The sequence below is a fragment of the Formica exsecta genome, unplaced genomic scaffold (genome assembly GCF_003651465.1).
Source record: "Formica exsecta isolate Colony F162 unplaced genomic scaffold, ASM365146v1 scaffold82, whole genome shotgun sequence".
NCBI lineage: Eukaryota > Metazoa > Arthropoda > Insecta > Hymenoptera > Formicidae > Formica > Formica exsecta.
The window spans coordinates 760,498-776,890 of NW_021853592.1; the positions used below are offsets into that span (position 1 = coordinate 760,498).

General features: G+C 43.4%; 1 protein-coding gene across 2 annotated transcripts in view; it reads right to left on the minus strand.

Moving 5' to 3' along the window:
• LOC115244501 (E3 ubiquitin-protein ligase MIB1) overlaps nucleotides 1–16,393 on the minus strand; it is a 385,741-nt gene that overhangs the window by 321,840 nt on the left and 47,508 nt on the right. For both annotated transcript variants that reach the window (XM_029822193.1, XM_029822194.1), the window contains exon 9: nucleotides 11,664–11,815. In XM_029822193.1, the coding sequence (XP_029678053.1) occupies nucleotides 11,664–11,815 (152 nt within the window). The remainder of the gene's footprint in view (nucleotides 1–11,663; nucleotides 11,816–16,393) is intronic.

Below are 16,393 nucleotides of genomic sequence, written 5' to 3' on the forward strand. Positions count from 1 at the left end.
CTTTGACGATAAAATTGCCGCCGAGTTTAGCGAAATTTATTTCGTACCATCATAACGGTACGAAATAGCGAGAAAGTTTTCATAATAATATAGAGCGAACTAATGGACCAAGTAAAATAGCTCCGTTGACATATTTTCATTCGTCTATCACTTTAGCTTCCGCGGCATTAAATACAAATAACGTAATCATCGTTCGATTAGAAACAACACGCGAGACTTAAATCAGCGTAACGAAAGTCATCCATTTGCCAGTCTTGACAACATAATCTCGCGCGTACATCTTTGGTATACATTTAGAACTACAAACCCGTAGATACGCTGACCTAAAAACGAACGTCATCACTCACGCTCCGCTAGATCTATGTTCTCGAAAACATCGCGCGGGCTGAAGTTTCGGTTTCTCGAAATCGTTCGAGATATCAACGAGAGACGTCGATTTAACGTGGCGCGTTATAAATAATCGCTTCACTCGGAAAAAGGCGAGGAGACAGTAAGAACAAGAAGAGGAATAAGGGCGATAAAGGATCAGCTGATATAGACAGCGTCCCTTTGAGCATTAGCGATTGATTGCGAAATTGCAACGGCAGAGTGATATCTCTACGAGATTAGATCTTTCTCCCTTTCTTACACATCTTCTATCGTTCCCCGTCGCCTTCGTCGACTCTCGTTTACCCTCCGTATCACTGATTCGAAGACCGGTAAATGACGTCTTCGTAAAGGCGGTAGCGCGATCCTATAAAACGCGGCTCGACAATTCCCGGTACTACATTTAAATTTAAAATCACGAGGATTTAACTAGACGCTTGAATGTATCTTGAAGAGAGAAGAGCAGAAATGAAACCGATCCGTTTAGAGAGTCGAGAAGCGCTACGTCAAGGAGACGCAATTACTTTGCAAACGCGCGGCGCAATATCGCTTAATCGTTCCTCTCTCGTCGGTTATATTAGCTGGCTGTACCTAATAAGGACGCGCAGTGTCTTAAAAAATAATAGTTACAATTAATTGGCGAGAGAACGCGCGTTTTATAAGGCTGGGAAAATAAATCGGGAAGTAGCTACGTGATTTTCGCGCGGCAAAAATATATGCGTTTTTAATTAAACAAAAATATTTCCGCGATTATATAAACGCGTTGTAAAATCGGTCATTGCGCGAGAACGACCAACGAATACGTTGAATACGTTGCAAACGTTAAATTAAATTAGCCTCCTCGAGGGCTACGTGGATTCCTATTTTAATATCGATATGGAAGGCTCCCTCGAGAATGGTGATCGAGATCATTTACCATGGTAATATTACCAGCAATATCGCCGCAGGAATATTAGTTCGCCGGCGATTTATTACCGGGCGTATAGAAAGAGCGATATTGAAGAGGATGTTCCGTGCGAACTGAGGAGAATCTATTTATACCGCATTTTCTTTGACGACTGGGCGGAAAGGATTGTTTGGAGACGTGCTATTCTCGCAACACTTTACGTATTTAATGTCTTTTGTTGACACTTGTCACTTTTCAAAGTTGAAGAAATTATCAATCGTTCCTCCACACCTTTATCAAGGGGATTATTAGATACACGCTGAAATTTCTTATATCAAATTAGTGTCAAGTAAAAACAATTCGCAATTTAAACCGAAACATGGGAAGCATCGACGACGGAAGCTCTGACCTGTTTAGTTGAAATGCGCGGATCGTCGTCCCGGGATCCTCCTTTCTCGTCTCTACCCTTCGCGCGATTCTTCGACCCCATAATCCACGATCGGCGACGAGACAGCGAGGGACAATCGGGGACAAAATGGCCGAGGCGAATGGGGCACGCGTGCGCGAAAACACGTGTAGACACTTCGGCGTAGCCGTAGTTCGGTATGAGGACTCTCCCAAGTGCTCTCGAACTTTAAAAATCTCTCTCGAATAATTCTGGCGGAAACAACGGGGCGGTAGTCGAGGTAAATCTCCAAGCACGTACCTATTCCTCGGAGGAGTTGAACAGCGCGCGTGAAAAAGAGTACGACGGTAGCTGCTCGAGTGTCTCTCGCGCCACCTTCTTCCCTTCTTAATAAATTCTCGGGGCGAAGTTAAACTAATTACGAACGCGTGCGGCGAATTTAAAACGAAATCACTTACCCCGCCGGTGCAGCGCGGCGACGTGAAATACGATGCTACATTGGACGCACGTGGAGGCGATACACGCGATAAAGGGCCGCTTCGAAAATTGTCTGAAATGTTTCTCTATCGTAATTAAACTTAATAATTCCGAAAACAATTATGATAATATTTGACATACAGCTGATTTAAAATTGCCTCTCGAAAGGATTTTGATCTACGAGAATATTTATATATTCGAATAAAATGAGAATAATTTCGGAAATCGATAATGGAGCCGAGCAAGTATTGCTGAATTGCAGCGCGGCGACGTGAAATACGATGCTACATTGGACGCACGTGGAGGCGATACACGCTTCGAAAATTGTCTGAAATGTTGCTCTATCGTAATCAAACTTAATAATGCCGAAAACAATTATGATAATATTTGACATACAGCTGATTTAAAATTGCCTCTCGAAAGGATTTTGATCTACGAGAATATTTATATATTCGAATAAAATGAGAATAATTTCGGAAATCGATAATGGAGCCGAGCAAGTATTGCTGAATAAAAAACATCGCGGTTATTCGACCATCGCGTTGACAATCAAGCGGGGCGCGATAAAGACGCTAACCGAACAAGTTTCGCGACGATCCGCGGCGAGGAGAAGGATCGACGCAGCATAGGAGAAAAAGTTGAGGCAACTCCGGATACGAAAGTTTCGACGGGGCTAAAGACAAAGTAGAAGAAACAAAGGAATGCTGCACCGCGCTTCCTTCCCTCGGTTCTGTGCGCAGAATTGGAAGCAACTATCCAATTTCCGAAGTAATGGCGGAGGGAAAAAGAAACTCGCGCGCACAAAAGTAAGGCGAACGAAGAAGGAGGAAGAATCGAGAGAAAGAAGCAGAAAGCGGGTGAGAAAAAAGGAAAAGAGAGTTAAGGGGGAAGAGAAGAAGAGTCGGGAGAGGTGGGAATACGGCTTAGCGGTCCAGCGACTTGGAAACTCTGGCTTCCCGAGTCAAAATCTTTGAAAGATTTGATAAACGCTGACGTCACCTTTTACGATCATCTTGCGAAATTGTACGTGTGAATCGACGAGCGTCGGTGTAACATGAAAATGCGTTATTACTTTTGACCATCCCATAAAGGGATATCATCTTTTCATAATTACTAATCTCCCGCGAAAATAGTGTATTTTTTTATAATTGTATATTAAATAATCATGTATACAACAATCGTGTTGATAGAATCAAACAATCATTTCAAACTATCGCTTCATATAATTACGCGCATTTCGTATCTTCCCATGACGTGCTTGCTTCCCATAGCAACGTAATCCGGATCTTACAATTGCGGGCTATGTTTTGAACGTTCGTTTACGAGAGTACACAACGCAGATAGCGAGCTAGGACGATTTCGCCAGGCGTATCTATACGACCCAAAATCATCGCTGGCATCCGATCCTCTTGTTGGAATACCTCGGGCTCGCCAGACTGCGCTGGGCGAGCTTTGTCAGCTCGGTCGGCGTCTGAGGTGAAAGCAGCATTAATATATATACCTCCCTCCACCTCGGTGCACACCATGTCTTTGACGAGTGAAAAGGGGAGGTAAAAGGGGAGACGAGCAACCGCCGACCACGCGCATCCACGATCTCCCGGCGCAACCTCCTTCTCGTCCCAGCTATACCGTTAATATCGGATTCTTTGGTGCAATTTACGAGGGAACGCCGCGAATTCACGGGAGGTCGTTTAATCCGAAGCCAAATCCTTGCACGAAAGCCCCGTGTCGCGGCTCGTACGTCTCGCGGAATGTTTTCTAACCCCGTGAATCCTTTCAAGAAATAGCGCATCCCGCTTCGCCATTCGGCCGAGAGTCTTGGCGTGCATTCGCTGGAAGGAAATTAGGAAGCCGGCTGTGAATATAATGAAATACCGAGCTGTTTTGCTTCGCGTAATGAGACCCTTGATTATCATTTCGGCGACGACATTCGCGAAAAACGAATATTACGATCCTGAATTAAATGCGAAAAACGTCTAGATTAAAAAGTATATAAATTATTTATCTTTAATTATTTTTAACTATAATTTCAATTTTATAAAAACAATATTATGGTACAAAGAAAAAAAAAATATTACAGTAGTTAAACAAGATTATGGTCAGCCAAGGTACCGACATTAAGAGGCTAAAGAGTTTACTCGAATTACTTGAGCACTTTTCTTTTTTAAGAAAAATATTTGTGTATAACATTCCTCCAAAGAATATCATATCTAAACTTTTGGAAAAGAGAATCATGAGCAAAATTGTTAGAGTAGAATAGCTCAATCCGCCATCAATCTTGCGATAGTAGAACCGTCGTAATGAACATTTCTGGGGAAATAATTCTCGACGCGCGTATATCCGGCGAAGCTGGCCATCCCACTAAGGAGCGCAAATAAATTTTCTCGCAAGAAATACGGTTCTGGAAACTCGATGTTCCGTCTAACTACTGTGCGGCGAGAATAAAAATAGCTGCTTTATTGTTGCGAATTAGTGAGGCGTGATAAATTCGAAACTCGAGCTTTGAAAATGTTTCCAAGCTCGATATTCCTCGAGCATGCGCTGAAATAAGCCAAAAAAAGAAAAAGAAATGCGAGAATTTTTCCATCATTAGAAAATGACTATTGTACTAAAAAGAGCTTTTACTGCGACGATATTTTACACCTCTATGGGAATAGACGATTTTAGGGGATGATAAAGTCTTTGTGAAAGAGCTTGACGCTTTTTATGGCTTCACCAATGATATATTTTTGAGAATATAACGTTGTAATTCGATCGAATCTGTAGAAGTCGTGGCTTCTTACAGTTCTTAATTAATGGGCCGGAGAAAGAGAGAGAAAGAGAGAGAAAGAGTGAGAAAAAAAGAGAAGAGAGAACCATCGGGAGCAGCGCGGAAAAAGGAAAGCTCCAACGGTGACAACGGTTGAATGCATAATTTTTAGCGAAAAGCGTCCGGAATATTATTTTCTAAAGCCGACGTGGTAGAGGGGAAAGAGGGGCGGAGAGACGAGACGAGGCGAGACAACGAGAGAGATCGAGGAGGTGCGGGAATACTCTGGGGTTAGTTCCAAGCGATTTGGCTCTCATGCGATTTAACACGAGGACTATTATAACTCGATATAGATATAATGCGGCTGTATCTTCCACCTCTCTCTTTCTCTCTGCCCCTCTCTCTCTCTCTCTCTCTCTCTCGTGTTCGCGCGGGCACGAGATGTATGTACGCGTGCTCGCGGCACGTCTCTCTTTCTCTCTCTCCCTCTCTCTCTCTCTCTCTCTCTCTCTCTCTCGTGTTCGCGCGGGCACGAGATGTATGTACGCGTGCTCGCGGCACGCATTATCGGCCGCTCTCGGCTCTGCGGTGCAATCGCGTTATTATGTGCCGTAGTGACTATGGCTGTAGTTAGCGTGCCATTATAGTTTAAGCCTCGGAGAATGCGCCTGCGGATGAGAGACTCCGCTTGCCATGGACTGATGCGTATTTTGTATACGTAAGCGTGAGCGAATTGTAAGACGAGACGAACAAGTATTATATCCACTTTACTCTCGCCATTGTCATTTCTGCTAACGCGAGGAGTTCGCGAAGATGTAGAGTGACCGATGAATCGAGTCGACGAACCCGTTCGCGAAAGAAGCTTACGTTCGTTCACGCACGAGAACACTCGGGATACGAATTGAATGCTCGCGTTGCACTCTTGCGAAAAATCGGGTACATAAAATCCTATGGAAAACGTGAGACACAGTGGGATCCATTATTCTCGAAACTTGCTTCCAGATACAATACATATGTTCTTTTTTAATCTTCTCCCTCGCATTCGCATACCTGCTTCGCTACAATCTAAAGCAACTCGCAGCCTACGATCTAGGGCAGACTGCTCTCGGCCAATTCTGATCAGTTTAATATGCACAGACATAAATAATAAGTTATTCTAATAATCTAGCTATGAAGCCAACCGAGCTGAAATTGATCTGAACGAACGTTACGTGCTTCTTAATGCGGCGCGCAGGAGTTGTACGATTAAATAATGCTCGTGGTCGTTTACGAAACTTCTCGAACTTGCTTCCTTGTACAGCATCCCGCATCCGTCTGCGACGGACATTGTTTTCGGTCCCTCGCGCCGCCATTGTGCCGTAATAACTATTTAATGGCAGCAAAGTAGGCGAATGAAATTAACAAACTATTGCAAGTAATTAGATTCTCGCCGAGGCAAATTAAATGGCTTGCGCTCGACGAGCTATTTAAATGATTATCCCCAGCCTTTATCGTTAGCATCGTTTCGCGAGCATTCCCCTTCCGTGCCCGTGCCTCCTACGGTGAAACCCCGACTTAGCTGCGACGAGCATCCTCCGGTAGTGAGAGAACCGAAGCTAATTATTCCGACAACTATTTCGAAGTTTACGGCTGTCGATCGAAACGTCTTCGCGCGCGGAACGAAATATACGGTCGAATTTCCTCGCCGCTTGTCCTCTCCACCCTCGTCTTTTTCTCTTCTTCTTCTTCTTCTACCACTTTCTACCGCTACTTCTTCGCGCCCGAGCGTGCTCGGAAATACCAATCGAAGCTCGATACGAAAGTCCTGCCAGAACTCGAAAGTCCGTGAAATGAATTCTTCCGTGCTTTACCCCTTCGGGGGAGAAGAAGAAGCGGCGATAACAGTTTAAACGAAACGCGCCACACTCTCTATCTTTCTGGAGGAGATTGAATGAAATTCTAGGAAGTCTCACGACAATTAAGCGCATTTGCGTAGAGATCAACTTGTCTCTAATCCGGAACGCGACTCGAATAACGGTGAACCGAATAAATAACCACCGTCGTTCCTGTCTCTCACGTTTAAGGAGAACCGGTCCCGGTAACTATCTAAACGAATAGACGATGCATTAATGCAGCACAAAGCTGCTCGAAATCAGTCGCGAGAGAGACACTAGGTGGTAACGAAATTTTAATCACGCTGCCGCCGCCGTACACTCTCTCGTCTCGGCAAAGCTCTTCGGCGAGACATACGTGACTATCGTCCTGACAAAATAGAACAAAACAAACGGAATTGACCGCCAGAGCGAGGTATCTTGCGCGGTCTATTCTGACTCGGCGTGTCACAATCAGAGCGCGGCTCTACGAGAGGAAGATCAAAGCGGCTCACGAGCGTGCGGTGTGTACGTTGCTGGATCAGCGGCACCGAGAGTGTACCGCGTGTGTGACTAACATGATCAACGTACGAGACATCAGAGTGAACTCGAATTAGTGTTACATAACTTTGTGGTTGGCTGTCACGGTCTCGCTACATCGGTGAACGTGTCGAACTCGCACGAAATGTGCGAGTATAGGAAACGACGTCGTGAAACACGGTAATCCGCGTAAAAATGATCTTAACGAAATTAATTAGAAACACAGGCGCACGTTGTAAACTAGGAATCGATCCGAGAGATTTGGCAATTTTTGGTAGCGCGTTTACGTGTATGGGTTTATTATGTTATTTATATATCTATTTTCAAAATGCGAATCCGTTACGCGAGATAGTTACATCATTGTTTCGCAAATGATGGACGTTACAAAGGATGACAATTTAAACTGTCAATTTCGTGATTTACGTCAATCAGTTGTCGACACGCAGATGGTACCGCAATATTTAGCGCCAGAGGGAACGATACGATTCATGCGGTAGAATTTAGTATATGACCCGCGCGTTTGTATCTCTGCTTGTGACAATGATTAGACCATCACGGTTGGATAACAGGCTATTGCGAGCCTGACAATAACAAAGGGATAACATAACCGACCAATTTTAATGCCCTTCCAGTGTAGCGTCCGCATATTGACCAACACTTTGACCATACTCAACTTTTGCAACGGTAAAGCATTATTGATTGCAATCGGGTTCGTTGCGTTTCGATAGCCGTAAAAATATTATGGGCTCATAGAATACTCATCGTCGATAATGCAACGCTGATGCACTATTTATTGTACGGTCGTTTCACGCTGCCACGCTCCCGTAGAGTGGAGTGGAAATTTATTATGTTACGCGGCAATGTAATCCCTCGAAAATATTCAACAAATATACAATGGATTTAGTAATAATAAACGCAAGTACATAATTAACAATTTAGTAATAAATTCGCACGATATATATTTTGAATATTTAACAACACAAAGATAAGAAATAAAAAAAATCCAAGATTTTACTTAAAAATGCGATTTGAAAACACACAAATTTTTTCAGAATTAGAAAACACTTCATCGTAAATAACACATATGACGAAAATAACACGTTCGATTATCAGTGTCATGGATTGATACTTTGCAAATGTTGCCGCTTCTCTTTGCGAATGCTTCGCAACCACGTTTGGCCAGTCGACCTTAATACGGGAGCGTGCAGGGCTGCGGGCAGAAGCGTGGAAAACGAGAGAAGTTTCGTCGACAACCCTCGGAGAATGTACCCTACAAAGCGGCAGAGGCGGCAGAAGGGGAAGGGGGGAGGAGGGTCGAGAGGCTGCACCAGGAGAGCAGGAAATTACGTCTCCGGACGTCCGTTCGTTCGGCTTCAGAGCACCACGGCACAGGTCTTGAGAGGAACCGGCGCTTTCCTTCAGAGAGCGAGACGCGAAGAAAAAAGCCGCCAGAGCAAGAAAGATATATATATATATATACATATATATATATATATAAAGGCTCTGCGCGTCTATGATCAGGAACGAGACTGCGAAAGAATGCCGCGGCGTGAAAAAGGAAGAGCAGATTGGGCTGCAGTGAATATACCCTGCATTCGGTCAGTATCTAAGTGTACTTTAGGAATGCGACCGGTCTAACGAATACAGACACCTATTCGCTGACGCTTTAAGTCCGCATTCGGATCGAGCAATCGCTATCCTTACATCGTCGACCTGCATCGGTCTTTGACTCGCTTCGCTGAAGCAGAAATCCCTACTTCTTCGCGAGGAAGCAAACTATCCTTGATTGTACAACGCGTCTGAACCAAGTTCTATCTATCTCGGACGTTAATACGTTTCTGTGATTGCAGTGCCTGCTTGAAACGTTCTCTAGATCTATATAATGACAGGCAAAGTAAACCTCATCGGTTTCGAGTACTCACTTACCGCGAACTATCCTAGTCTGAATTAATTTCGAGTCACCCTCGAGCGTCTTTCCTATGTTAAGATCACTGCTATAATTACTCGCTATAACCTCCGGCCGTAGCGAGGGCGAGGCCAGCGGTAAGGTTGACGTTTCTTGACATCGATACTCTTTGGACGATTACCTTCATTGTTTGCTCCGAGAGATCGGAATAGACATAACGATATCGGGTTCTCGCTAATTTCTCATATCGCGCGTCACGGATCATGACGTAGGTGGTAAATTGAACCACAATACATTCAATCGGTGCAATATACGAATCTATCGATCGGCCGTCTAATCGCGAGAATCTCTCGTCGCGCGTGATCTAAGCTGATAACAAAGGAACAAGGGCAAAAATTCGTTGCGTGCATTGTTTTATGTGAACATGGCAACGGATGCGTGTAAGTGATTTATCAGAGGCATTTGTTCTACGATATATCTCTTACTCTTTTTTGTTACCAATTAGAACAACATGGCTGAGCAGGATTTATCGCGTAATCAACTTTATAAAGAAAATTCCTTTATAGATGAAAATATATCGTAAGATGAGATTACATTGTACCAACACAAGTTACGCCTTAATGAATAAAGATTCTAGTGTCGTTTAATATTTAAGAGAAGGCTAGCTTCTTTTCCGATATTCGCGGAATTTTTGTTTACTAATTAATTTTCTCGGTACCGAAAAGATTTCAAATCTTTCTTCACAAAGATACACTGTGATACACAAACTTGTGTCCACTTAATTCTATTATTTATTATATGATATTGCTGAAAAAAGAGCTCAAGGAAATCTAGCGATCTGCGAATCCCGGTATCTTTTCTTTTTCGTTGCACGATGAAAATTCCCCTGTTGCATCAGCGATAACATCGTCGCGAAGCGCAAAGCAACTGCGAATCGTTGACATTCGCACGATACGGTTGAGAGGTTGAAAGAAGGTGCCTCTCGTAACCGTGATTGTAGAAGTACCATATGCATCCGTTGCCTCCATTTCCTACATCCGGAAGCAGGCGCGAAATGCTTAAGAGAACCTCTCGTGCAAACAGAGCAAAAAAAAAATAAAAAGAGATCCCTCCGTAAAAAAGGCATGTTAAGCATGTTTCGATACTCGAAAATCTCGAAGTGTATTGTTGCCTCTTTTCCGCGATGCTGATTGGTTCTGTCATTGCGCTTACTTCGTAAGCGGCTGTCATTGCATATTTTGACAGTTATCTAAAAAAGGCATGTAAAGTCGATACTCGAAAGTCTCGAAGTGTATTGTTGTCGCTTTTCCGCGATGCTGATTGGTTCTGTCATTGCGCTTACTTCGTGAGCGGCTGTCATTGCATATTTTGACTCCTATCTAAAAAAGGCATGTTGTTGTTGTGCTAGTAGAGAAAAAAAGGAATGCGAGAGAAAAGTATAAAAGAGTAAGACAATGTAACCATACGAGGAGCTTGAAAATCTATTAAAACATCCACGTTCATGCATGAAAAAAAGGACATGGCAAACGGGAAAAGAGCAGAGTCGTCACGAGAACGAGACACATATCTCTTTCCTAAAAATAGCAAACACCTTACCAGATTGCTAATATAAATAATATTATCCTTTTTTGCGAATGGCATTTCGAGCGAATAAGCAAATCGAATCGCCGTTATATTGTTACTTCAGTCGAAGAGCGACGTAGTTTCAGATTAGATATTGCCATCATCGGAATATCCGCTCGTCTCATTCTCATTCGCTCCGTCTTTGCCTCCAAGTAATAACTAGAAGTGAGCAAATCTCGAAAAGCTCCGGGAGGCTGCGTGGCTAAATTGAACGGGACGAGAGGTGAGAATCGAGGTAAAATTGACTCGCTATCTCACCGAATGACCGGGTCGATTAGACTTTGCCGAGAACGTCGACGACAACGATGGCTCCGGGAACATCTGTGATTCGACGTTCCTTTATGATCCGTCGAACAAGAGAACAAAGAAAGCGAAAGAAAGAACAGCCGATTGGACATGCCATTGGAAAATCTTCCCGCTCGTAATCCCTCTCGCGGTAAAGGTCCCGTGTCAAAAAACCCGTTGTTCATCGATCAACATTTTACTTAAGCGCTACGTGTGTTTCGGATAAAAAAAAAAAAAAATATATCTCTATCGTGTCGACTAAAGTTTCGGTCACAATAACGTAAGATATAAATTAACATTCGCGATGCAATGATAGTCGAATACACTCAAGATTAACACAATGTTTTTCAAAACTATGCGGATTCTCAAAATACAGCTTAGATACTACTGATCCATTAGTTACGAGAAGCGTCATTGTTATCCGGCGCAAGCTGTTTATCGGTATCTTTCTCTCCTTCTCCGGTCGCCGCAGCTCGCTGCAAATTGCTCTCGCTACCTGACGGTTAAATTCTAGAACGACGGCGCATTCAGCGCCGCGGACAAAAGCGTCACATCTGAAAACGCGAAGCACTCACCTTGGGTTGCCACGAAGAGCAGCGTGGTGCAGAGCGTTGAAGCCATTGTTGTTGGTGAGGGTGATGTCTGCGGCGTGGTCTAACAACAGAGCCAACATGTCATCCCGTTTCTTAGAGATCGCGTCGTGAAGGGGTGTGTCGCCTTCCGAGTCCTGCGAGCAAAAAACATATTTTCCTCACTGTTACATATATATCCCGTTTTCTTAATAATTAAAGTGCACAAAAAAAGTATAAAATGGTAAACGTGCGGATTAACTTACACCTCACGGATTTTTATTTTTACATATATTGTAGAGGATACATTCCTAAGTAATACACGCTTCGAATTTTGTGAAACACATTATTAACACATTATTGACAAAATATCTATGACGTATACCTATCTCGTAAATGTAAACAAACACTTTTTCGTCTGCTCTACAACAAATACAATGTACACAAACTTCGCTTTTCCTAACATTACTTTATAATATCTGAGAAAAAGCATTAAAACCGTGAAACTTCAAAATCGCATATCTCTAAAACCAAAAGAAAGCGCCACAAAATTCAAAGCGTGTATTACTTAGGAATGTACCCTCTACAATATATGTAAAAATGAAAACAATCCGTGAGGTGTAAGTTAATCCGAACATTTATCTATAAAATATGCTGAAAATCGTCAAACTTAAAATTTGTAATACAATACACAACTTAATTAACGCAATGCAAAACGATTGTCATTTATATATATTTAATATCTTTTTTATTTAATAAATATTTTTCACGTATATAGATAATATCAACATGTATGCTTTACATTTTACCGATATTCTGCTAATTTATCGTTTCTCTCTATCCCACTGCGTTAATCTTCTTAAAATTTGTGAGTAAATTCGTTTCCAAAGAATTTAAAGACAGGATCATGGTAGATAACGAGCCGTGGAGCTATACCATGTATATTCGACAGAACTGGATCAATGCTACGGATAGTTTTGACTCTGGTTACTATTCGGACGATACCTACGAACCCCAGTCGGCGATAAAACGTACGGAAACAGAGGCCATCCATTAATGCCGAACAGTATGGTACAAACTCGTCGTTGGCAAACAAATGGATGAACGAACGAGCGAACGTTGGAATAAATACTACAAAATGATGGGGCAGGGTAATGTGTACCATTCGTAGACGATACAAGTATTTGTTGTGTATAAAAGTACGCACGATAAAAATGATGCATGACTCTTTCGCGTATGTCACAAGAGTTCTAAAAGAAAATTGTATTATTTCTCTTATAACTGTTATCAACAGTTATTTCGAATATTAAATAAGACTAAAAATATCGATACATTCAAATCTTTATAAATCCAACAGAGATTTTCTCTTCAAAAAGAGAGATGATCTCACGTAGTTTATAAACCATCGATGCCCACATCCACAATAATAATTCATTCAATGAATAGGCGATATCGTCGAGATACCATTTCGCGATAAATCGAAAACGACGAAGCGTAAAATAGCATCTGCGACAAGCTCATGACGACACTCGCATTCCGGCGCAAAAACTAGGAGGAATGAAAAGCAAGAGCGCGCTTTCGCGGCATCGGACCGCGCTGCCGGCCGCGTAAATAATAGGGCATCAGGCACAGATACTTTATGGGATCAGTTGGAAAAATCCTTTGTATAACTCCAATAACCGTGGAGGATAAATCTGCCGGCGCTGTCGAGAACCGCCGGCGCTATCTCGCGCTATAAATGCTAGCCATGTGTCACGCCACTAGGTGAGGGTGAAAGAGAGAGAGAAATAAAAAGAGATAGAGGCAGTAGAAGAAGCGAAAAAAAGAGAAAGAGGAAAAAAGAGTCAAAGATGTGACTGGAAACGAAGGTAAAGGTAAAGAGAGAAAGGCTGAGGGAAAATACTGTCGCATCGAATGGCACTGGTCCGGGGCAAAGATCACGCGAGAGTCACGGGACCGTGCCTTATTTACCTGATCGTAGAATCGACCATTAGTCTCGGCCATTATCCTCACCGAGATAGTAGCCGAGACGATGTAACAGTGTTAATTATTACATGGGTGCGCGATTAAACGAACAGTTCTACGGAACAGCAATGGCCAAGAAAGATTACGATGTACGAAAAGACATTAACAGGTTCTGCCGAATTACAGATATAATATCCATCAATTAAGCGGTACTTATATTTTCATTGACCATCAATTAAGCGCTACTTATATTTTCAATGACGATCACCACCGATAATGTTCTTGATTTTTGCCAAAAATTACACATCTCAATCTCGAACAAAGATTTGTACGAGCGGAAGACGAGAGAAGAATAGTGGATTCCTGAATGCGGACTTTCAATTTGCAACGCTGACGCACGTTCGTTTAGCAATCCTCCTCCTCCTCCCGTTCGACGTCCCAACTGTTCCCTCCGCAAAAGGGTTTGCGTTATAACCTCCCTTCCGTTTTCCCCCGATCTCGTCCTTCTTTATATATATATCTCTCCGCCGCCCACTCGTTTAAGTCCGACAAATGACATTCGATTCATACCGCGCGCGCCTCAGGTAACGTTCGAATAACTTGCGAAAACTTTAATTTCGACATTTCTCTCCGCCGTCTCTTCTTCCTCCACGCCGCGACCGTTTCGTTGTCGCGATTCATCGCCGCTGGCCATCCCAGCCGCCTCGAGACGCTCGATCATTCTTAACGCCGACAAATTGCCAGAGACTTGTCAAATGTAAGAAGTACGAATGGTCGGTACGTGAATTTTATCACGTCGGACGCTTTGTCACGCGTCATTGTCGACGGTGTAGTCCGAGAATAAAAAAAGATCCATGCGTTTCGAGGAAATGTTACTCGTTACTTAATAAATGGAGAATGAAGATACACAGTCGCGAAACGCGCAATAAACGGCTTCGGGGGATATCCGTCCTGCGAGAAACGCTTGTACCTCAAATCTATCTCCTCTAAAACGGATACCCGGCGTCGGTGGCTCGTTGCTATCGGCGACGCTATGTACAGATCAAGTGAACGAGCCGGCAAAATGAGAAAAGACAACAACAACAACAACGCAGGCGAACGGGCCTGGTCATGGAAGTGTGGATGACAATCAGCGTCGGTGTCGAAACCAGGACGCGGGCGGCGAATCGACGACGGGGACGGGAAGTTGAAGCGGGTTGATTGCACCGCAAATATTGACACCGTTAATTCTCCCCTCCCTCCCCCTCTCTCCTTCCTTCCCCCCGGCCCCACGTTTGGCTCGTCGAAGGCGACGAGCTACACTAATGAGAGCTTTAAGACATCAGCAAGACGTAAATCAAGCTTAGATTTACCGTCGTCATTCAAAGTCGTAGGAGCAGTCATTCGACGTATGTAAGGCCGTTGTGAAAGACTCGCTGTTGTCTCCACCGGGAATTAATGGTATTATCTTGAGTGCCGTTGTCTCTTATTATATACTAAAAATTGTGTGAGATTATCGTGATTTTGCTTCGCAATTCGCATAATACTTATACATTCCGTATTACTAAGATAGACCGCGTATAATTCTCAGCAATAATATATTGCGTGCAAAATTTATTCAATATAGTCCATTTTTTAATAAAAGCAGTTTGAGCGAATGTTGAGCCGAATCTCAGTGTTTGACTATCCGCTCGAGCGAGCTCCTGGACCGAGTTTCTCGTCAAATCTAACTAGAGACGATCGCAAAAGGCGAGTCCCGCAGCGTGCGCCAAACGAGCTTAACTCCTTTTTCACGACGGCGATCGATGGTGATTTCGCCAAGACCGAAGGAACAAGAGGAGACGAGGGAGAGAAGAACGCGAGTGTGGACAAATAGAGAAAGAAAGAGAAGGGACAGGGACATTCTTCCGCTTCGGTCGTTACTTCAGCTTGGGGAGGGAAAGGGGAAGGAGGAGAAGGGTGGAGTTCGAGCCGCAACGGGAGTCTGGGAAGATAATGCAGACCGTGAGAAAACGGAACAGAGCACCCTCAAAGTCCGCGCCCGCGCTTGATTGCAACCAACCTTTCCCACCCTCTGGAAGAAGAGGCCCGGGGATTCCTTTAGCCGATGCACCGACGAGACGGGATCGAGTAAGGATGTCTCGCAAAGAAGGGGGCTGGTATGCGGGTCGTGTACGAACCCGAACGCCTACGGAGGAAATGGAGGAGGAGGAGGAGAAGGCTGGTTGATCCGAGTAGACTGCGGAAGTGCAAAGGCTGCAAAATTCCCTGGCTGGTTGGCTGGCTGATAAAAACAGCAAATGCTAAAAACAAGAGTTGCCTAACTCGTTACGCCAATCGTGCCCGGACTGGTTATTTGATTAAATAAACGCGCGTGTAGGCGCTTATGACGCTTGTCAGCAGACGTGAACAAGCTAAATAAAGTCATCTATTTCTCAAAATATTCACGATATCTACGGTCGCGTAAACTTATCATGCAGTTTCCTTATCTTCGCCAAGTTAGAACTAGCTAATTGCTCCATCAAGCAAATCTAGGTTAAATTACTGAAACACAACGCAACTGCAAGTTCCAAACTCGATCATGAAAGTAAAATGACATACCGTGTAGAATTTCTAGACGACATTGAATTTTCACAAGATGCGAGTAATGGCTAGACAACGCTGCTGAGAAAAATTTGAGATAAACTCCTTATATTTATAAATCATCCATCATTTCTTTTTTTAATCCGTCTTACATTCAAATTATTTATTTGCTTAAAAATCGTGCGATAATAGCAACGTATAACAAGCGA